The sequence below is a fragment of the Trachurus trachurus genome, assembly GCF_905171665.1.
Source record: "Trachurus trachurus genome assembly, chromosome: 20".
Taxonomy (NCBI): domain Eukaryota; kingdom Metazoa; phylum Chordata; class Actinopteri; order Carangiformes; family Carangidae; genus Trachurus; species Trachurus trachurus.
The window spans coordinates 14,828,920-14,850,326 of record NC_139911.1 but is presented as its reverse complement, the minus strand read 5'-3'; the positions used below and the strand labels follow the sequence as shown (position 1 = coordinate 14,850,326).

Here is a 21,407-nt window from a genome sequence, read left to right as displayed (position 1 = left end):
ATTCCCTGTTATAAACGCACCATTTTAATCCATTCCTTACACTTTGTTTCTTGTGTTTTGGGATCTGGAAAGACTAAAACCACGATGACCCCACAAACTCTTCACATGCAGAGCATTGCTCATACTTAATACTAAATCCACATCTTAATTCAGTTGCTGAGATATGATTGGATAATCACTTTTGGAGGTGTGGGGTCTAGGAAATGTTTTCATTTCATTTAGGTGCCTTCCCATCACATGAATCATGTATCATGCCAAAATTTACATTCCTCCTCATGCTGTAATTTCAGTAATGATAAATCCCAAAAAACAAAAACAAAAACCAGATTAGACCAGCGGGTAAATGAAATTGCCCTTTATGCCGCTGAAGCTAAATGCATTACCTTGTATTGACTCATAACTGATCAAATAAAAGAAAATGAATGCAGCTGCATCGAAATATTGATGTCCACTGAAATAGCTTTGCTGTATTGGAGCACAGCCTATCAGACACATCAGGATTCATGACAGATATTCTAAATAGGAAATAGTTTTAAAGGCTCAGGGACCTTTTTTGCCAGCTTAGAGAGACAGATAGCACTATAAAAATTTGGCTGAGGCGCTTCAAAAAACGCCCTTGACAATATTTGAAAGGTTTTATATCAGCAGTATTAAGACCACTTAACAGCAAAGGGGTTAGGCTTAAGCATGAGTTGAACCAATAAGAGGATTGTTAGGTCCAGTCAGAGGTTGTCTGTAAAAACGCCAAATAAAGCACAGTCCCTTCAAAAACACATTTTTATGGGAGCTAAGATTTGAGCAGCATGTTGTTCCACTCAGCTTCAGTTCTTGTCAATCTAATTCCCGTCTGGTCTCTCTTTAGATCCTGTCTCTGGAGAAGCAGGTGTCCTCAGATCAGCCTTCGTCGGTCCGGGTCAGGAAGTCCAGCGCGCCGCAGCCGGCCACGGCCCCCTTCCAGAGGCGGTCGGCCTCGGACTCCCCGCTGCCTCCGCCCACGCCTCCGCCGCCCATAGACGCTTCCACCCTCACCCTCCAGCACAGGGACGGCGAGCCGTACTCAGCCAGCCCTCTCCGCAGCACCTGCAGTCTGAGCACCTGCATGTCCAGCTCCCAGAAACACCTGCCTCACAACGAGTCCACGCCCAGCCTGGCCTCGGACATCTCCCTGCCCTTCGCCACTATGGAGCTTCAGCAGAGGCTTCGTCAGCTGCAGAAGTAAACGGCAGATATTGTTCCCACTGTTTCTGATGTATTGCTCCACTTATCTTAATGTCTTTTTAAAGGTTTTTTTTCCCATGCGTCATTTCAAGGATCTTTTTGTTTTTCACTTTATTTAAATTCTGCAGTTCCCTCTCAATGACCATCACATTGATTTATATGAATATGTACCGACGTCTGACCACCAGTGAGGCTATCCGTCTATCTCTGCATACTTTGTTAGGCCCATGTGCAGAATCAATCCGGCTGCGGTGTCTAGAAGTGACACTGACTAACTCTGATGTGTTTATAGTGGCTCGGCCCCCAGCCAGTACCCCCTGGGCGAGGTCCAGCTGACTGTTCGGCACAGCTCCCAGAGGAACAAACTGATTGTGGTGGTGCACGCCTGCCGGTGAGGTCCACAACTGCCATCGTACTCTGAATTTAAAAAAAATTGGTATTGCCTTGAAAGATAGACCGCTTTTGTCCTTGGGTTTTTTGGCTCAAGTCTTTCAAGTCGTTAATCTTGATTGGTGGGTAGGGTTTCTTTAGCATGCACAGTCTTGCTTGTGTGTATAACTTTAGTTTACATTTAAGAGTAAATAGGGATCATTAATCCAAACAACATGTGCCTGGCTGGCAACACACGTGTGAAACAGTTTCGTCCTGTGTGTCCTCAGTAACTTGATAGCCTTCACCAAAGACGGCTCGGATCCCTTCATCCGTCTCTATTTGCTGCCTGACAAGAGCCGGTCGGGGAGGAGGAAGACCGGCACCATGAAGAGGACCCTTAACCCTGTTTATGATCAAACGTGAGTTTAGAGGCAACTGATCACTCACCATGTCTGTCAGGGACATATTTAGAATTTAAATACTATTTGTTAGCATTCAGATGTGTGTTGTTGTTGGATTTTACAAATGTGTTTTTTGTCAGTGGTTTAGAGGTTTAGCGAGGCTTCAACTATTTAAAACTACTGTTTTTATTGAATTAATTTGACGTCTTGACTCTTCAGACATTCAGACAAAAAAAAAAAACTACACAAAAGTTGCATTTGTCGAATATTTTCACATAACTTTTTAAAAGATTCCAGCATGACAACAACGTTTTTCTTATCAATATATTTATCAAAGCATGTAATGTTTGCGGTAAAGCTAGTGGCTGCTCTGGGCTAAGATACAGTCGGATGATCAAGTGTGGACTCTGTCTCCATGGTGTTGTGTTAGTTGTTGGACACTTTTGTTTACAGTTGAGTTATAGGGCTCTGCAGCTCTGAGAAAGTCTCCTGCCTCATGAATTTAACATCAGAGCTAATTGTGCTCTTGGAAAAGCGCCTCATTCAAGCTCATTCTGCCTTAAGAGGAAGATTTGCCAGCCGTCCACCAATTTAACACAGTGACAGTTATTCAAATTAACAATTTAACTAAGTAACAGCTTTAGCAATTTTCATTTGAGTAATTATTACGTCATAGATTATTGGCCTCGTAAAATGCGTCTGTGCTGTGTGTCTGTAGGTTTGAGTTTACTGTGTCTATGGTGGAGCTCCACAGACGAACTCTGGATGTAGCAGTGAAGAACGGCGGGAGCATCCTGTCCAAACACAAAGGGCTCTTGGGAAAGGTTCTTATTACTGGCTGTTACTATGATTTCCTCGCAGCAGTGTTCGTTCTGAGGATTGTAAAAACTTAATTTCTTTCTCACTTTTTGTTCAAAATTGCAGGTGCTGGTAGATTTAAGTGGGGAGGATATATCTAGAGGATGGACACAATGGTAAACGCGTGTTTTATCTTTGCCCTTTCCAATATTGAGTGATTGCTCTGTGACAATAACCTACTGTAGTAATGTATAATATTTTTGTATTTTTCTTGCAGGTATGAGTTAAGTGAAGATGGATTGTCGTCGTCTCAAGGCATAACAAAGAGTCAAGACCCCTTCCTCACATAGTGAAATCACCTCTATGCTGTAATATAGTGATCTTGTTAATATAAGGGCACATCATTTTGTTGTTTTCATGTATATTTTTCATGTAGTTTACAGGTATTATTTCAGCACGCAAGTTCTTCAGACATTTCCTGTTATTATTTCATTATTGGTCACGATTATAGAAGATACTTTGACATATTGTAATGGAGGACACTAACTGCCTTGTCTCTGTTTTCAGTGTTTTTATGTAAATATCAAGTTGCTAGAATAAATAGTTGAGAGATTTTGCAGGGGTTTTCATGGCATTATTTTTTCCTTAAAGGGAATGATGTTGAAATCTTATCAATACTGTTATTGCTTTGTGTCCAGTTTGTTAAAGTGTGGTAAATTCTGTTTTTGTCATGAGAGAAAACTCTAACCAAAGGAACAGATACAATCACAACAGTAGGCGTAAGTAGCAGTCTTGACTTTGATCTTTTTTTTGTCATGGAGTGTTATTTGATTGTTTACCTCTTACACTTCTTTATGCTTGATTACAAACATGGAATGCATATATGCAAAGAATAAAATGATTGCTCGATATATTGTAAGAGGACCTTGTGCAATATTGGTTGTTCTGAACATGGTCTCAGATACTGAGGACCTGGGGGCATTTTTAGGGCTACGAATAAGTGCTGTATAATATGAGTAAAGGATACTTGAATGAGGCTTTTTTGTTCAAACCAAATGTGAATTGAGCATTGTTTAAGAAAAGAATGAATAACTGAGACAACAATTGTTTATTGAGCAGGGCTGCCAGAATTAAAATGACACAGCTGTGTCATAGGCTTGTACATGTGTTGCCATGCAGTTTTAACTGTTTGTTGGAGCTTTTAAATGTTTCTTGTTATCTATCCTGTGCCTTAAAAAAACACACTATGTAATTTTTTGCCTTCTTAATCTCATTATTTTGAATGACATGATGCCTCATGGCTTTTGAAGAATAAATGGTTTCTCTTCTGAAAACTCTCTCCCTTGTTGTTTTTAGAGGTCAGTCCTTCTGACCAGCAAAAAAGCAAATGAATTACACATTAGATCTTGCCCTGGGAAACTACATGTTGAATTTTGAAGTAAAAGGAAACAAATACAACTAGTTCCAAATCAGGTAAGAGGGCAACAGATAAACCACAAGATAACAGTTTAAAATGAAAACGATAACAGAAAGAAAGATTAACAACAGTTTGTAAATTTATAAATTTGGGCTCCCTAGCTCTAGATTCCCTAATCCTAAAATCCTAAATAATTAAAAAAAAAAAAAAAAGTACACTGTTTTTCAGTGATTCAAATCAGACTGAGCTAGGGCTGTTCCAAAATCTGACACTTGTTTCTTTTGAAGTACTAGTGTAACCCGAGGACTCATTTGCATTATTGTCAGCCATTATTTATTCAGTTTCACTTTCATGCCTGACTGAAATGAAATCACAGAATTCACTGATATTTACTGGAAGTCCCTACATTTGTGTGAAATGTCTGCGCTTAACAGCTGTCAGAGAAGTGTAAGCCCATGTCACAACTGTATTCCCCCCCTCCTTAAGTTTTTAGGTTCATCATCGTGACATAATAACGCTGCATTTTGAAGAAAGACGAGTTTTGCCGCAGTGAGTCTAGTGCAGGTAAATGCTTGAGAAGTGGGTTTGAGCAAAACGATTAATTGGACCTTTATGAATATATTCCCAAAGGGCACTGGGGTGAAATCGACGTGAGACATTTCCAATAGAATAAATAGAATCACGTGTACAACTAAAACGCTAGTATGGGGACCTGGGGCTGTGGTGAAGACGCCTCACCGCATAATGTGCAGAACATAAGCAGTGACTTGTCGCCATCAAGTGGCAGAAGAAGCAAACTACAACTTAACGTCACTGGGAAACGGAGGAGGACGCACGACGTAATGACGCAGGGACGGAAGGGAATCCAAATTTGCGCGGGTCCAGTGTTATGGGAGGTTGACGTTTGGCTCTATCTGAGTCACGAAAATTGATTTAAAAAGGTAAAAAGACGAAGCTATTGTTATATATTTTAATACTTTAACGATTCGAAGACGTAGTATTGTCAGTAACAACGGACACCAATGGATTAATGTTTGGTAACACAACTTTAAACGCTAACGACAAACGGACAGCCATTTGTTTTGGTAACTTACTGTTGCAGTAACGTTAGTTTGTCTTTCGTCGCAGGTTTGTTGTCACGCTGAAAACCGCAAATATGTCCAAGCGAGAGGCGCTTTTAGAAGCTGCTTGTAAAGAAAATGTGGAGGACTTTCTCAATTTCATCCGGCTTCATGTAAGTAAATCAAACCACGAAGGATTTAGCCTACCTCTTCTCAGAAATCTCCCATATCTGTATGACGGCTGCCTTTAGTCAGGTTTCTTGTACTGGAGTGACTGGAGTTAGTTAGTTAGTTTAAGTTTATTTCGGACATGTTAAAAGAAATAAAACATAATACAGAAATGGACAGACATAACATATAAAAACTTTGCAAAAACATCATATGAACAAAAATATATATATAGCCTATATATATATATATATATATATATATATATATATATATATATATATATATATATATATATATATATATATATAATAAAATAAATAAAAGAAAATAATTGAAAATAAAAGTAATTTGATTTTTTTTTTTTTCATATCTGAAAAGGAGTGGGAAGAAGTAAAACTTATTTACTCCCACCCCTTATTCATAAATTATCTATCAAGTTATCTAGTCATTAGCCTATTACTTGAATTTATCTATCAAGTTATCTAGTCATTATAATCTATACAGTAAGTTAATTTATGAGTTATTTAACTGGATTTATTCTAATATATTCCTATATTTATATTTATATAGATTTATTCTAACATATGATTACTAGTCTTTATCTCTCTATATAGTCATATACATATAAAAACATATACAAACACATTCATACATACAAAGACAAACTGAAAGTAACATGAACTGAGCAACAAATAAACTAAGTCGGTAAATAATACCCAAATAAATAATAATAAGCTGTGGTTGTCAGACACCCTCATTTCTGTACATACTGAAAATAATTTCTTTCTTATCTGTGATAAATGTGGGTGTAAATACGGTAAGGTAAAAAACAAAACAAAAAACAAAAACGAAACAATACGAATTGTAAATTGTAGTAAAATACAGGAAAATTAAGTTTAAAATCGAGACATACTGACTGACATTATGTCTATATGTTGGACACATCCTTGTTAAGTTGTCTAATTTAGTTTGTGTGAATTACTAACTCTACATTTGTTGTAGAAAAAATCATTCAGTATTTTTACCCAGTTAAATAAAAAGGGCAATTGGTTTGGTCCTGTGTATTTTATTTCATGTCAGTCCTGTGCTATTGAGAATGAGAAGTACTGCGTGATTTTGTAGCTGTCAGAACTGATTTGTGTTTTATGTGTCAAGTTGTTTCTGTCCCCCTCCTGTGTTTCGTTGAGCAGAACGACAAAGCGGAGCCCTTCGATGTGGAGGAAGTAGTGCAGGAGATGCCCAGAAACCAGAGACAGGCTCTGTGGGAGAGACTGGCCTCGCTCCTTCAGGATGTTTTGCAGGAGTTACCTCCTGAGCGCTGGGAGGAGGAGGACAGAGAGGAGGGCATGGAGGTGGAGGCAGCAAAAGACCCTGTGAGTTTCCCAGTCATCTTATGTACAGTTACAGAAATATACAACCAAGGAATGTGCAAAGCAAACCTGTTATTTTCTGTTTTTCTTTATTACATTTGAGAATATATTAAGATCTATGAGTGAACCACAAACAACATAGTTTTGCTTGCATAAAATGTTACAACATCTCCTCTTTTCCTTTTTCTATAGAAACATGTCATGGCTGTCGTGGATGGCGTGGCACTAGTGGCGTTATTGTCACTGACGGCTTTACAAGATGGTGACGCCTACAGTTCCCTCCTGGGAATTGCCCACAAACTTCATGGTGAGTGCTGCTGCCCATGCCTATTTTTCCCTCTGCTTTCTGCTGCCCTACGGTGTTTTTAGCTCTACATGAAATTAGTCTCAGATTTCCCTGTGTCTGTCCTTTCCTCCAGCTGTTTTGGCGTCACTGCCTGTCTCAGAGGCACCTCTGCAGCTCCACATCCACGCACTGTGTGAGGCCTGGTGGAAGAAGGGACTGAAAGAGAAAGAAACATTTGGTCGCACGGCTTTTCTCATCTCTTTGCAGAGGACCTTAATTTTGAAGAAACCGGTCAGTATATGACGTCACTTGTATGTCACGAGCAGTAATAGCTTGAACAAGACTTGGTATCATTTGTGTGTAACGCTTTCATCTTCATCTTATTAGGGCGTTGAGATCCAAAGACTCTGGAGTCTCCATGATGTGCTTTTGAGTCTGGACTACACAGCGGAAGACAACAAGGAGATAATCAACTTGTTGCTTGAGTGTTTTCAACGTCCAATTTACTTAAGAAATGACGATGTGAGTAATGTGATATTTAGCTGCAGTGTGTATTTGAATGACTCATTCATTGTCTCTGTTTGTGTCTTCTCTCTTGCAGCTGTCAGACTGATTATGTGTTATATTGTCACAGGGAAAGCGATTCCTGGTGTTTCTTTTCAGCTGGAACGTCAACTTCATCTGGGTTATTCATGGCACCATAAAAAACCAGCTGGAGTTTTCGAGCAAGTCAGTAGCCTGCCGTCCCCTCAGTTTGACAGAAAGTAAATGTTCTCCTCATGTTAATACCAATCAACTTGTTTGTGTTCAGGACCATGACTACGCACGTTACGCAGATCTATTACAGAGCGTGGAAGAAAGCTAGTGGGGAGTTCCTGGAGCAGATTGAGAGCTCGTGCATTCAGGATTTTATGATGAGTGCCATCTTCCTTCCTAGAGCATCTCCTGTCCACACCAAAGTCCGACAGGTAGACTTATTACCCGACTGTTTAAATATTTTTCTCCACTATTTGCAGTCAATATGTGCATTTGCACTGTGTTAAATCTCTTCTTTTTTTCCTCTTATTTACAGATAATGAGCTATTTCCACACAAGGAAGAGCTGCCACAAAGGGGAGAAGATGCTCTATACTCTCTACAGGCCCGTCCTCTGGAAAGCTTTAAGTGTATGCAGACAGATTAAAAAAAAACAAAAAACATTCATATACCAGGTTTCCCCCCCCCCCAATTCTATTCTTATGTGTTTCTGTTTAATTTATTCAGGCTCCAAACTCGGAGGTCCGTGCAAATGCCACACTGCTTTTCACTGAGGCCTTCCCACTTCATGACCCGGATCAGAGCAATGAGAATATCGACGAGAACGTTCAAAAGCAGCTGGACACAGCGATGGTGAGAACCGTTCACTCCACTCAACTCGGACACCTTTTGTCGGGAGTTTGAGTCACTAAAGCGCCCACTCGTCTGTCACCCTTAGACCCTCCTCGAAGACCCCAACCCCACTGTGCGCTCCAGTGCCACCCTGGGAGTGTGTAAGATCCTGGCTAAGTGCTGGGAGCTCCTGCCTGCCACAATTATCACAGACTTCATGGAGAAGATGCTGAAGGAGCTGGCAGTTGACACCAGCTCAGCCGACGTCCGGTGTTCAGTCTTCAAGGTAGGAGGATCTGGAATAAAGATATTTACCAACACAAAGTTGCAGCAATGAGCCAAGTTAAAGTAATCAGTCTTATTCAAGCACTGGCATTAAAAAAGCTATATATTGACCTGTGGTTTGTGTAATGCTTTCCCCAGTGTCTGAATATCGTCCTGGACAATGGCCTCAGCCATCCACTGATGGAAAAACTCCTGCCCACTGTCAAGCACAGCCTTCATGACAACTCTGAGAAAGTCCGTGCAGCTTTCCTTGACATGCTCATCAAGGTCAAGGCCGTGCGTGCTGCCAAGGTAAAACATGTTCAGGGTTTGTTTTGCTTTATATGTTGCCAACCTCTTTCTGCCGTCTGTTTTGTTTTGTGTGAGTTTCACAGTGATTCTCTTTGCTTCTTTGAATTATAGGAGCATTTAAAGTTCACAGTGGCTAAACACTCAGTAGATCCCTGTAGACTGTAAATTGAAATGTCTTTTATTTATTTAGAAACAGTAGTAAAGCAGTATTCAAACAAAAGCGACAAAATGTCATTATAAATGGTATAAAAAATCAAAGTTGGTGGAAATGTTTGATTCTCCACCTGATGGGAAACCGTATTGTTATTTGAAGTATTGAAGACTTTTTATTTAGTGAAAAAAGCATGATTTGTTTAATATTAAACATTGAAATAAACTTAATGTGCAGATCCAACAAGGACAAACAGACTTGATAAACTTGTCAAAAATGAGGAGGACCATGTTAATGTGCTAGTAGATAATAAAGGTCTTGGTGCAAATCCAGATGTAATTCAGCCAAGTTTCATTGAGACACATTAAAAAACACCTGTTCATGCCAAATGTAGAGGGAGGCTGCTTTGTCCCTCACTTTTCCTGCTTGTGTACCACTCTTTAGTTCTGGGACGTGTGCAACATGGACAACCTGCTGGCCCGTTTGGCTGTTGATTCCCAATCGGTGTCCAAGCGTATCGCTGATCTGCTCTTCAAGTCCTTCTTCCCTGTCAATGAGTCGGAGAGGGAGTGGTGCTACCGCTGCATCACCCTCATCCAGATGAACCCGATGGCCGCCAGGAAGTTCTATCAGTGTGTCTACAAACACACAGCCCCAACTAACATAAGTAAGAGCTGTGTATAGGGGACTGAGTGTATAGAAGAACTTGATTTAACACGTTACATTTATAGCACGCACTAGCCACCTATTATTTAATCATTAATGCCCTTGTGGGGAAAATTTCAATTTCTTATTTTCCAGTAAAGCTGATGTTGGCCATCCGCCGTGTTCTGAACAGCTGCATCCCGAACGACTGCGACCAGACTGAGAATAATGACGGCGACAAGGAGAACAGTGCAGTAAGAGATGCAGCTCCATAAACTAAACTTTGTCCTATCTATCCATATTCCCCAAATTATTAGTGAAAACTGCATATTTGTGTTCATTAATTAAAACTAATGAATCAGCTAATCTCTTCGATACCTACTTCATGTTTTTTTCTCAGCAGGCTGAACCTGCGAAGTTGGACAAAGCTGTCGTGGCCGGTCTGCTGGAGATTTTGGTCATTCTGTGGAGAAGCATCGAGAAGGCCCTGAAACAAAATGAAGAGGTCCAGAAGTATACTTTTGCCAAGTTTGGAAATGTCATCTCCAAGTATTTTCAGGCCTTTGAGGTACATCAGCTGTTTGTTATATCATTTATGTTTATCAGATCAGTTTTTCTTCCATTAACAGGTATTACAGTGAGACTTGTTTTTCAGGATGAGCGATCTACTGTTCCTCTTATACATCTGGCCTCATTCCTGCCTCCAGCTGCAGTTCCCACATTCAGGTGAGTGGTTAAGTGTGTCCCACGTTTCCTATATTGTCAAATTGTTTTACACCAAATGCGTCTTTTGTCTTTTACTGACTTCGTCCTGTCCAACCTGTCCTCCTCACCTTGCTGTCTCATTCCCAGCTGTGGTGTCCTGTCCAGGCTGAGAAGGATGGATCCACGAGCTGTGCCAGCGCAGTACAGCCAGCTGTTAGACTGCATCTGTAGCTGGGGCCAGGTCGCTGACATCCTTGAACTCATCACAGACTGGCTCACTGAAGCTCTGCCCAAGCAAAGGGTCAGTCAATACAACATCAAAGAGCTGGGAATGGACAGCAACGGCTAAACGTGCATTATCTACTGGAAAAGGAAGAGGGGTTTAATCCACATACACGTCCCCTGTTACTTTGTGAAAGTGATTTCCTTGTCATCTTTAGGAGAAGGCTAGCACCAGTCGAAAGGTGCGTATCCAGGAGACAGTGGAGGCCAAACCTGACATGGCGCTGGTTTACCTGGAGTATCTGTTCAGCCACACGGCAACACAGGAGAAAGTGCTGGCTCTTGGTCAGAGGCCACTGAAGCAACTCCATTCAGCTCTAGGAAACTGGAAGGTGTGTTGGGGTATCACTGAATATTATTACATTTCAATTCACATGCTTTCATCTCACACCTTTTTTTTTTCTTCTTCTTTTTAATATCTAACCTTTCAGCACATGGATTGCTCCTTAAACACCTTTACATATAACTTAGGCACCCATACACCCATGTTGTTCCCTAAAGAGTTCAGACCTTTAAATTAATCTGGTATTTGTCTCCACAGTCGGTGCTGTACACTCACCTCAGCTCCACTACAGAGGATCCTCAAAGGCCCAGTGTGGACACTGCGCTGAAAGCATTTGTATTCCACGGCCGCCTTGGAGCACATCTGCAAAATAATGTGAGTATCTCATTTTGCATGCATTAAGTTTTTCCTTTATTCTTCCTTGGCATTGCACTATTTAGTTAATTTTATCAGGTAGAACCACAGTTACTAGTGCTGATACTTTACTATATGAAAAAGAGAAAACCGATACAAGCCTGAAACTGGCAGATGCTGAATTGAGGTATACGAACCTGTATCAGGAGAGAAAAGCTGGATCGGTATCTGTGCATCCGTATCGTTAATTTAAAAAGCAAGTTAATGAAAAAAGAAAATTAAATTTGCTTTGCTCTTTTCCTAGTCCTCGGAAGGTCGTGACTATCTGCTCTCCCTGGAGAATATGGCGGCTTGGGTTGCTGAAAGGGTGTTGCCCTTCCTGGTTAAAAGTACCACCGATGATGGGGAGGATTCAGGGAAGCCGCTTCCTCTGGCCGCACAGATCACTGAGGTGAGCTCCGCTATTAATAATGTAAACACACTCTCAGAAAGCCGGCTTACAGGCCGGGTTCTCCAGTTTTCAGCAGCAGACTTTAAACTGGAAAACATCCACTCGGAGTCGATTTGGCCCAGACAAAAAAATATGTTGGGCACACTCGTAAGTATCTAATGTCTTGCCAGATGACAATTAGTGAAGCTAAAATAACAGTAATTACCAGAATTTCATTTGGACAAACAGGGAAAATGTGTGTGGAGTCCATTTAGGGAGATGGAACATATTTCTTCATTGTAGCACAGTTGCATTTGTGTGCAAAATAACCACCACAGCTCACTATCAGACCATCACTTACATAATCATACTAATATCACCAAGCTGAAGCTTTCTAGTGCCTGCTTACACTAAACATAACAGAGGAACCGCAGCACCATGAGGGATGTGGATGGTATGAATGGATGGTTGGATGATTGTGTGAGTCATGTTGGAGTTCATCTGTATTTCTTATAATATCTTTTTCTGCAAGATATATGTGCAATGTGAAGTTGATCCCAGCAAGACCATTTCTCTGCAGGCAAATGCAGGCTCTTGGCAAATTAAATCATGTCTCCTTGTTCATAAATTGCCAGTTTAGATTTTTGTCTTACCCATTTACTCGGCAGCAAATAGCCTGTACCAGGGCTATAGATGAGCATACAGAGTTATGGTGTTATCCAGAACATTAAGCTTTGTGGAGCCTTTTTGCCTCCTGCTCGCAGAACTTTCAGTTCTGCTCGGTAAATTTAGACTCTTCTTAGATTTTTCTGCTCCAGTCCACACACACACTGTACTGTACATGCCTCCTCCTGCTCACGCTGCCGTACTAAAATGGGTTTATTTCCTTATTTGTGCCATTATTCTCAGCCTGTCACCACACGGCTGCTGCTGTAGTGGTAGGGGATCATAAGCAGTTTCCACAGGCCACCAGCCACCATTAGAAATGAACATTATACTGAAATGTTGCTCCCCTAAGACAAGGTGTCGTCTCCACTTATCGTTGATTTTTCAAAGTGTCCCTTTTTTTATTGAGTGAGTTTTTCTTCATGACGGTGGTGCGTTTTACCAGAGCTTCCTGACAGTGTGCCGAGACGTTTTGCTCGTGGGATTGGGCGATGAAACGTTCAAGGGTCAAATCCTGCAGCTGTGCTCGCTCGTCCTCCTCTCAGGTTAGTGTTTCAAAAAGTTGGTATATTGAGAAAACAGATTTTTAACAGAAAGTTCATAATCCTTTTACATATTTCTTCTGCATCGTTTTGTGTTTCTTTACCTGAACAAAAATCTACAGTGAATGTTTTCCCTTGTGTTTTCAGAGGCAGGCTACCTCTGTATTCCTGCGGTGCTGCCGATTTTGAAGGAGGTGGCGGATAGCTATGCCCCTGACTGTGACCAAGATCTGGAAAACCAGGAGGATCCAACCACCGTCATTCTGGGTGTGGTGACCAACATCTTCCACACGATTATTGAGCGCTTAGTTCGCTGCCTCAGGAAGACACCAGAGGAAGGGAAATGGGTACGCTGAGGTTCATTGTTGTGATTGGATGTACTTCTCATTTTACTTGATCCTTGCTTATTTCTTATGTAATCTGTGAACGCCCCCACACTCACTGTAAAAGTGTCTTCTGTAAACAGACAGTCAGTTTTTGAGGGACTCAGTTTCCCAGCGCTGTAAAGTGATTGCCTGTGTCTTTCTACCCTGACCGTAGTTATGTCAGTCAGCTGTGCCTGCTCTGACCGAGTTCCTCCAAGTGGCCCAGATGTGGGACAGAGAGCCTCTGAGCGGGGTCTTTGCTACTCTTTCTGCCGTCATGATCGTGGAGAAGAAACACTTGCTCCAGAAGGTATGAGAGTCTTTTTCAAAAGCAATTGAAGTGCATGATTTATCAGGATGCTGAAGTGGTAACCTGAAATTTTGGTGCGTGCTGTCAGCTGTTGTGCTTGTGTTTTCAAAGATAACCCATCCTGAAGAGGTGATGACCCCAGAGTCGGTGGAGGACATGCCCCCGCTGTCCAGTGTCCTGCTGTCTGTGATCCTCAAGTCACCATCTCTTAGCAGGTAAATATCCTCTGTCCCTTTTTTCTAACTTGGACTTATCATTTCTGGATTTTACTCTCATTCTACTCTTATGTTTAGTTGAACTCATTTAATTTTCCATTATGAAGACCAAACCATTATTATTATTATTATTATTGAACAGTTTAAATGCATTGTTTGTTGACGTGGTCGTCCTCCAGAGCCTTTTTGTCAGAGGTCAGCTCAACTCTGGACTCTGATGCAATCAGCAGTCTGAATGACATGGCTGCTGTCCTGCACATCATGGCCGTTGTCAAACACTGTGAGTATTCTTCATGAGAAAATTAGTTGATTGAAGTTTGTCAGGTTTGTTGTCTTTAAAAAAAAAAAAAAAGATGTATTGTTTAATGGAAAATGTGTCTGTTGAACAGCTGGACAATCCAAGGCCAGTTTAAAGAGTGCAGCCACATCTGCTCAGCAGCGGCTTTGCAAACATGCAGTCACATCTGTAGACAGCATCCAGGGGTGAGTGGAAATCAGACTGTTGAGATGTTTTCTGTTGATAATCTGTCAGATGAATACATTTTAACAGTTGATTTTTTTCTGACAGGGTTATTTATGAATCTTCAGTGAAGACCTTGAATGAAATTCTGGATATATAAAACCCTTTCTTTGAAAAAGAGGGCCTTCGATACACAATATGATACAGTTGTACTGTCATAATGGAAAAGAGGGAAGAATAACATCTGCTTCGCTGTTAGCGTTCAAAATTTACTGTCACTGGCAGATAAAATGAGGCGATAAATATTTCAACTTCACTGACCAGGACTTTAGAAAATATGGTTGAATTGAAACAAGAGCTTGTCCATTACCATATTTCTCCAGCCTGGCTCCTTGTCTCTGTGTTTATTTATCTCCTGATGGCACAACCATTACTCAAGCCTTTTCTCAGATGTTGAGAATTGATAATGTTAACAAATATTGATCAAGTTGTCCAGGCCAAAAGAATACTGTGCTTTCTTAGACAAGTAACTTCCTTGTTTATTCTTAAAGCTTTTTGCTACAGCTCTGTGCAACTATTTCATATGAAAATCAGTATATATTTTTTCACGTTTCAGTATCTGTGTCTCTATATATATGTTGGTGTTTTTTTGGTGTATTGTAGACTCTGGTGCTACTAATAAGAATAAAACAAACTACATCAATCAACATAAACTGGATGTTTATTTCTTTCTCCGATGGTTTTCTTGCTTGTACAGCAGTTTGCCAAGTAATAACCCAGTGCAACCAAGGAATAAATCATCCTCTCACTTAGCTTCACCTTCAGAAGAGAATGGCATCATTTTAAGAATAAACATAGCGTTCTGCTTTGCGTAAATCTAAAGGTTATATCTGATTTCTAGGTTACGGAAGTTTCTCAAGACAAATGTCACAGACCTGGGACGCAGAAATGACTCAACATTAAGTCGTCATTTCTTCCCTGGTAATATAATTTATAGATTGCTGGTCGTCTTTTTTTGAGTGAAACCTTGAACTTAAAACAACCTACACAAAAATGTAATTCAAGCACTTTACCAATTGCTCCAAATGTTTTAGTTGAAATTTATACAGCTCATCTCAGGTCCTTAAACGATACAAAGGTAAGTAAAGTGCCAAAATGAAACTGAAAAAAAAAGCACAAATATGTATAATTTTTTCAGAGATTAAGAAATTACAGATACAACCTGTACATGAAAGGAGATGATGAAGCCTTGAAGAGTGATGCAAACTGTCCCTACAGGTTAATAATTGCCAACCTGTGTTACTGCTTCTCCTGCTGCATTATATAATGATATTGTATTGCAGGAAGTCATTCTGCATACTGCCATCTGATTGAAAGGAAAGAGGGCTTGTTGGTCAGGGGGTTCATCTTACAGCGAGATAATGACCCAAAACATAGAAGGAAACAACTCAAGTTTGTGATGAACTGGATAGATGATAAAAAAAAAAAAAAAAACACAGCACAGTTGTGTGACCTTTCTGAAACACTGTTTATTTCCATGGTGGGGAGAAAGTGTGCTCAGCTACTGTGAATGTTTGGATTAGATTCAATATATATATATATATTTTTTAATCTCCACCCTCCACTATTTATCTGCCTCATATTCACAAACAATTTTCCTGTTCATTTCATGGCTTTATACCTTTACTACACTGAGCCAACTGGTTACATAACATGCAGCCCTTGGTTTTTGGCAGCTTTATGTATGCTTGGTCATACTGTATACACTGAATTAAATGATATTAGGTTACATGTAATACAACATTACACTGTAAATCTGTGCTATACGTTTTACCCAATTGTGTAATATTAACAAAATAATAACATTTATTGGTATAGAAATCTATAAATAGCTTTTATATAGTTATGCTGTAGGTTTTCTATACCGCATTTTTGCGGTGATATTTTTACATGTTTTTTTTTTGTGTGTGCGTATGTATGTTTTTTTTTTTTGTTTTTTTTACATGCATACATACAAATTTGGAACAGTGTATTTATTTTACAGGCAAGATGACTTGCTTTTATTTATTTTATTTTGATTTTGTTGCCAGCATGGCTTCCGGGCTGTTATCATTCCGTTCTCCTGTCTCTTGCCCCTCATCCATCCATCCATCCATTCGTCGTCCAAGGGGCTGTTGCATGCTGCTCGCATCATCCCTCCTCACCATGTGTGTTTGACGTCAGAAACTTAGGAGGGGCTCCTCCGTGGAGCTGGTTGCTGTTTGTGGTGCTGAAACAACGCCTGCATTGTGTGTTTGCCGTTGTAGCTTAAAAAAATTGTTACCGCTGCGTTTCTCTTCGCTTTTCCTCCTCTTTCTTTTTTTTGATCAACATGTCTCTTTAGTCCGAGCCTCGTGCGAGCAGGTCACACCTGAGCTGGCGACAAACATGCTTTTTTAGCGGAGGTGTGCGATGGATCAGTAGTAGGCTACACTGTGTGTATCCGGCAGGAGCGGTATGGATTCACCGTGGTGTCCCATCCTCTTCGCTGCATTGGCTCTCAGCCTCTGCTCCTCACCTGCCCTCGGTGACAGGAAATTTGGTAAGCAACGATGCTCCACTTTTGTTTCATTATTATAATCCAGCAAACATCCGACTCTTTTCTAAGTGTTTGAGCCTTTTAGTGCACGACCGACCGACCGACCGTCCGGGCTGAATTCACCTGTCTTGGTTTGGCTTGGGTCGCTTATACAAAAACATTAAGCTCTTTGCCAAAGTTCATGAAATGTCCCTGTCCGACGAGATCCTATAGAATCTGGAAGTGTTTTCACCTTAGTTTTGCAATAGCTGAAACTAATGTTTGTGCTTATGGATGTGCAGATTGGGTGAAATCTGATGATCCAAGAGGAAAAGTTACATAATGGATAATGGATAAACAGTTTACTGAGACTCATTAGATGCATCGTGACCACTGTTCTCTATCTTAATGACTAGTCTCATCAGAAAATACTTGAAACTGTAAAATACAATAGCTACCACGTTTTGCATCAGAGTTTTACATAGATTGACACACAAAACTATAAAAATGCACTAAATTTCATATGAGTTTAATGGTTTCCGTGCCCATAGAATTACTCAACACATACCCTTAAGGAGCATGCAATTTTAAACCCAGTTGAATATTTAATAAGATCTTATGCCTCCTCAGGAAAAGGGCATCTTTCATACTGCTCTGTTTCATTTCTAGACTTGGCTGGGTTGTATTTTCATTACCCTTGATTTGTTCTTCCAGACCCTGCCTCAGACACTACACTGTAATTTGGCCATGCTCCATACTTTTCTTTCCCCCCTTCCACCAACGACATATTAGAGAAGCCATTAAGATAATTGTGTCCTTCTGATAAGACAGATAAAGATTAAAGGGTCCGTTTTATTGCTTCAGTGGCGTGGTACTGTAGTTGTGAGAAGAATCTCTCAAGCTACCACCTCCAATTTACACGTCTGATCACACTCTGTGGTCCAGCATCAGCAGTCAAAACACATGACTGTATCAACTTTATAATGAGCAACAGGCAAATATAGGTCTCAGGCTGGCACTGGAGCTCTGCGATGATTCATACAGGAACCTATTCTTTATATTTAGCACAAGCAGGTGTCCGTCCTTTTTTTCGTCACACATAGTACGTAATCTATCATACACACACACACACCATCCGGCATACAGTTGGCCATATTTATTTTACAATAGAAATGCATATAATTTCTGCTGTTGCTAGTTTGCAAGTGTGTAATAATAAACTCAGAGCTGGGGGTTTTCTGGCAGCATGTTGTCCTAATTTATGGTTTGAATACTTGTGAATGAGGCTGTGCTTATTCCCCAAGTGCGCTTCTCATTGAATTCTCAGTGTGTTTTTCTCTGTATGTGGAAGAGGCCTCCATTGTCAGAGTGTGGCTGGGAGCTAGAGATGATTATTGTTTTTAATGAGTCCCACTGTGGATTACGCTGTGTCACTGGATAGCTGTGGATCAAGGTGTGCTGGAGTGATTCAGTTGCCTATATATAGATATGCATAATAACATAGTGCCTATAAACTATGTATGGATGGGGGGGTGGGTGGGTTTGTTAGCGTGGGAGAGACAGAGGTATCCTGGCGTGCGTGGGTGTGATCTTTCTGTGTCTGGGAGCACATGAAAGCCAGACAGAGAAAAATAGGTCTGCAGCTGCATCCTTTAATTATGAAATTAGGAGCTGTAAAATTTGAGCAGCAGAGTGAATATGGCCTTATGCACAAGACTGAGAACATCTGAACTTTTCAAACGCACAGTGTCTGAGAAAATAGCTGTCTCTTTGTGCACTTCAGCTATCACCCAAAGCTTTTAGGAGTTCACCGAGTTTGACTTTTTAATGCGTTGCCTCTTCAATAAGGAAAAAGCAGTGATAATATGCACACAGAGAGCCAATTAAAGATGATATTACAGTTATGAGAAATCCATGTATTAGTAGCAGTTCAACCTCTGGCAACCACTGTCCTGCAAAGCCAAAACACACTTCCCGTTTTACATTTTTGGTCAAAAAATAGCTAATAGCCTACCATGAATACTGTACCATCAAAACATGTTAGTTATATTATAATTTGTGTAAAAACAACATGTGCATGCAGCCATCACAGACCAGACAACCAGACACCCAATGCCAAAGCAGCATCAAGTTTAAGATAGCAAGGAAGATAGCCATGGTTAGCTGCTGCAGCTAAAGATAAAAGATTTCAAATGGACTTTTGTATAACAACAACCAAATTTGAAAAAACAACATCTTGGTACTTCAATTATCGTCAATTATTACACTAAATAAGACACATTGTAATGGAGGAAAAAATAAATTGGTGTGAACTGTGAATATAGGCTATTGATTAATAGTTAGGCAGGCAGACACACAAACAGATACCTTTAATCCCTATGAACTATGGAGCCAGAGAGCTCAGAGTTCAGATTTAAGAAGATGCATTTCCCCTTTTGAGTATTAAAAAAAAAAAAAAAAAAATCCGTGTGTGGTGCATTTGAGGTGTTTTGGGATTTCTTTTTATTCTACTAAAACTTCACTTCGACTGCTTCTGTGCTTTCTACTTCTGTAGAGCATTATACTATAGTAGCCTATAGTGGTAGTATCGTCTGCCTTTGTTTAGGACATAAACAATAGTAAAATAGCAAAATGCTGTTTGGTCACATTGGGTCTACTATCACATCTTCAGTCCCTAGGCTTTCCCACTGAGGTGACTCACTAAACAGCCACGAGTGTAGTGCCTTCAATCATAGTTCAAAAGCATGTCAGAGAACTAGTCTACAAAACAATTTCACATTAATTATGTCATGAAGTGCACTGTGGAAAGCTGTTCAGGGTTTCCCGACACATAAATGATAAAAGAAATGTTAATCTAACTGGGAATTAGCGTCCTTTTCTCCTAATGAAATGCAGACAGCTAAGATAAACTTTATTTCTAAGAGTTCAGGAAGGTTAATGCCTTATTTACAATAGGATGGAAACGCTATAATTGGAGTGATGCATTTATTGACTACTGAAATGATAAACCAATTGTAAATTGATTTTGTTGCGCATTAACACTCTGGCGCCTTGCAATCACTGTTGCTATCACACCTGTTAAAATTCACTTCTCCATTGTGTTTGCAGCAGTTTGGATGTGTCCTGAATCCCAATAACCGTCATTGAAAATCCCACAGTTTGCTAACCAGAGTGGCAGCCGTTCTCCCTCTGCAAGGTCATGTTTTGTTAGCAAGATAAATGTACTTTCAGCAAGTTTGTTGAACAGACACAGAATCAAAAGCAGAAATATTGATATAATAAAACAGCTCATGAATAGCTTTTGGGATTTAATAAAGGAGAAGATATCGTTCTAGCTCAAGGTGTTAGCACGAGCAAATATAGCAGGAACATGGTGATCAGTTAGCAGAGAGTTCAAGTGAGACTGCATGAAAATGAGAAGAAGGGGGGAAAAAAACCAGGCATCACACAATGTTTATAATTTTGATCAATCACTAAATCCTTTTGTCGTATTCTCAACCAGCTGTAAGGGATTCTGCCTCAGCTCTCCCAAACCCACTTTATAGAAAATACACTCTTTTATCCTCAAATTACTGAACGTTACAGTATGTATTAATGGATTGAGATATGTGACAGGGTCGCTTATCTCCAATACGTACATGTAGACGTTGTCCTCCAAGGCTGTACTGCCGGGTCTCTTCATTATGGCTGGCTATCAGCAGCTATTGCCTAATATACCCAGACAAGTTAGATTTGATTCATAGGCTGCTGAGCTCTATCTATTTTGCCACAGGCCTCTGTCATACCATAGATATCAGGCCTGAGTGGTGCTATCAAATATCTCATAGTGCTTATAAATCATCTGACAGGATTGAAATGTGCGGCGACATGAGGATAGATATTTTACAGCACTGCACGTGGTGTAAATCCAGGTGAGAACAGACTGTAACACTGGAGGTGGTTTGTTTGCAACCTATATAGTGTGTGATGTGTGGTGTCTTATTATTTCCTGAGTTGCTAGGACACTCTGCTTCTCCCATGGGACCGGTTATTTCTATGTGGTTTATGCCGGGACCAAGCTTACTCTAGTAGTTCATAAAAAACAATGTTGCACAGAGAGTTAGGGAATAGAATAATGAATGTGAATGAAGGGAAAGTAAGCAATAATTTTGAATTTAAGTTATATAAAGAAAGACAAAAAAGGACTTGCAAGGCGCCTCCTGATTGATGCCATAATAACATCATAGTGAAGGGACATTACAGGCATCCTATAGCTGCCCTGCTAAATGCTAACATCATCATGATACAGCGATGCTTTCACTCCAGCCCACGTAACTTATTCATCATATAATAAAGAGTGGAGACGTTTCTGAATAATGAAAACTTTCAAAAACGCCACCTGCATGCCCTCTGAAACCAAGCCATA

General features: G+C 40.3%; 3 protein-coding genes across 6 annotated transcripts in view; all 3 read left to right on the top strand.

The window, feature by feature from the left end:
- esyt2b (extended synaptotagmin-like protein 2b) overlaps positions 1 to 4,043 on the top strand; it is a 28,891-nt gene extending 24,848 nt beyond the window's left edge. For all 4 annotated transcript variants that reach the window (XM_083995156.1, XM_083995155.1, XM_083995154.1 and 1 more), the window contains 6 exons: positions 863 to 1,215; positions 1,511 to 1,609; positions 1,878 to 2,009; positions 2,710 to 2,815; positions 2,916 to 2,965; positions 3,067 to 4,043. In XM_083995156.1, the coding sequence (XP_083851282.1) occupies positions 863 to 1,215; positions 1,511 to 1,609; positions 1,878 to 2,009; positions 2,710 to 2,815; positions 2,916 to 2,965; positions 3,067 to 3,139 (813 nt within the window). In that variant the 3' untranslated portion in view covers positions 3,140 to 4,043. The remainder of the gene's footprint in view (positions 1 to 862; positions 1,216 to 1,510; positions 1,610 to 1,877; positions 2,010 to 2,709; positions 2,816 to 2,915; positions 2,966 to 3,066) is intronic.
- Positions 4,044 to 5,090: 1,047 nt separating this feature from the next.
- Positions 5,091 to 14,616, top strand: ncapg2 (non-SMC condensin II complex, subunit G2). Its single transcript, XM_083995188.1, has 27 exons — positions 5,091 to 5,243; positions 5,335 to 5,440; positions 6,629 to 6,811; positions 7,001 to 7,115; positions 7,228 to 7,385; positions 7,482 to 7,616; positions 7,729 to 7,823; positions 7,906 to 8,062; positions 8,167 to 8,259; positions 8,357 to 8,482; positions 8,568 to 8,747; positions 8,885 to 9,037; positions 9,633 to 9,855; positions 9,990 to 10,087; positions 10,237 to 10,401; positions 10,489 to 10,559; positions 10,686 to 10,839; positions 10,979 to 11,152; positions 11,362 to 11,478; positions 11,762 to 11,908; positions 12,999 to 13,098; positions 13,243 to 13,442; positions 13,636 to 13,770; positions 13,882 to 13,985; positions 14,165 to 14,265; positions 14,375 to 14,468; positions 14,554 to 14,616. Exons 2-27 carry the CDS (start codon positions 5,363 to 5,365, stop codon positions 14,603 to 14,605), a joined length of 3,408 nt encoding a protein of 1,135 aa, XP_083851314.1. The 5' UTR covers positions 5,091 to 5,243; positions 5,335 to 5,362; the 3' UTR covers positions 14,606 to 14,616.
- Positions 14,617 to 16,935: 2,319 nt separating this feature from the next.
- ptprn2 (protein tyrosine phosphatase receptor type N2) overlaps positions 16,936 to 21,407 on the top strand; it is a gene marked incomplete at its 3' end in the record, with an annotated part of 123,636 nt that continues 119,164 nt past the window's right edge. Inside the window, exon 1 of the mRNA XM_083995575.1 lies at positions 16,936 to 17,026. Within this exon, the coding sequence (XP_083851701.1) occupies positions 16,942 to 17,026 (85 nt within the window). The 5' untranslated portion in view covers positions 16,936 to 16,941. The remainder of the gene's footprint in view (positions 17,027 to 21,407) is intronic.

What these genes read in the sequence shown, in the direction of transcription:
- ncapg2 (XM_083995188.1), top strand. Translation starts at nt 5,363, where the DNA reads ATGTCCAAGCGAGAGGCGCTTTTAGAAGCTGCTTGTAAAGAAAATGTG. An exon ending in GCGACAAGGAGAACAGTGCA is followed by an intron (nt 10,088 to 10,236) that starts GTAAGAGATGCA and finishes TTTTCTCAGCAG; the next exon opens with GCTGAACCTGCGAAGTTGGA. An exon ending in AAGTCACCATCTCTTAGCAG is followed by an intron (nt 13,986 to 14,164) that starts GTAAATATCCTC and finishes GTCGTCCTCCAG; the next exon opens with AGCCTTTTTGTCAGAGGTCA.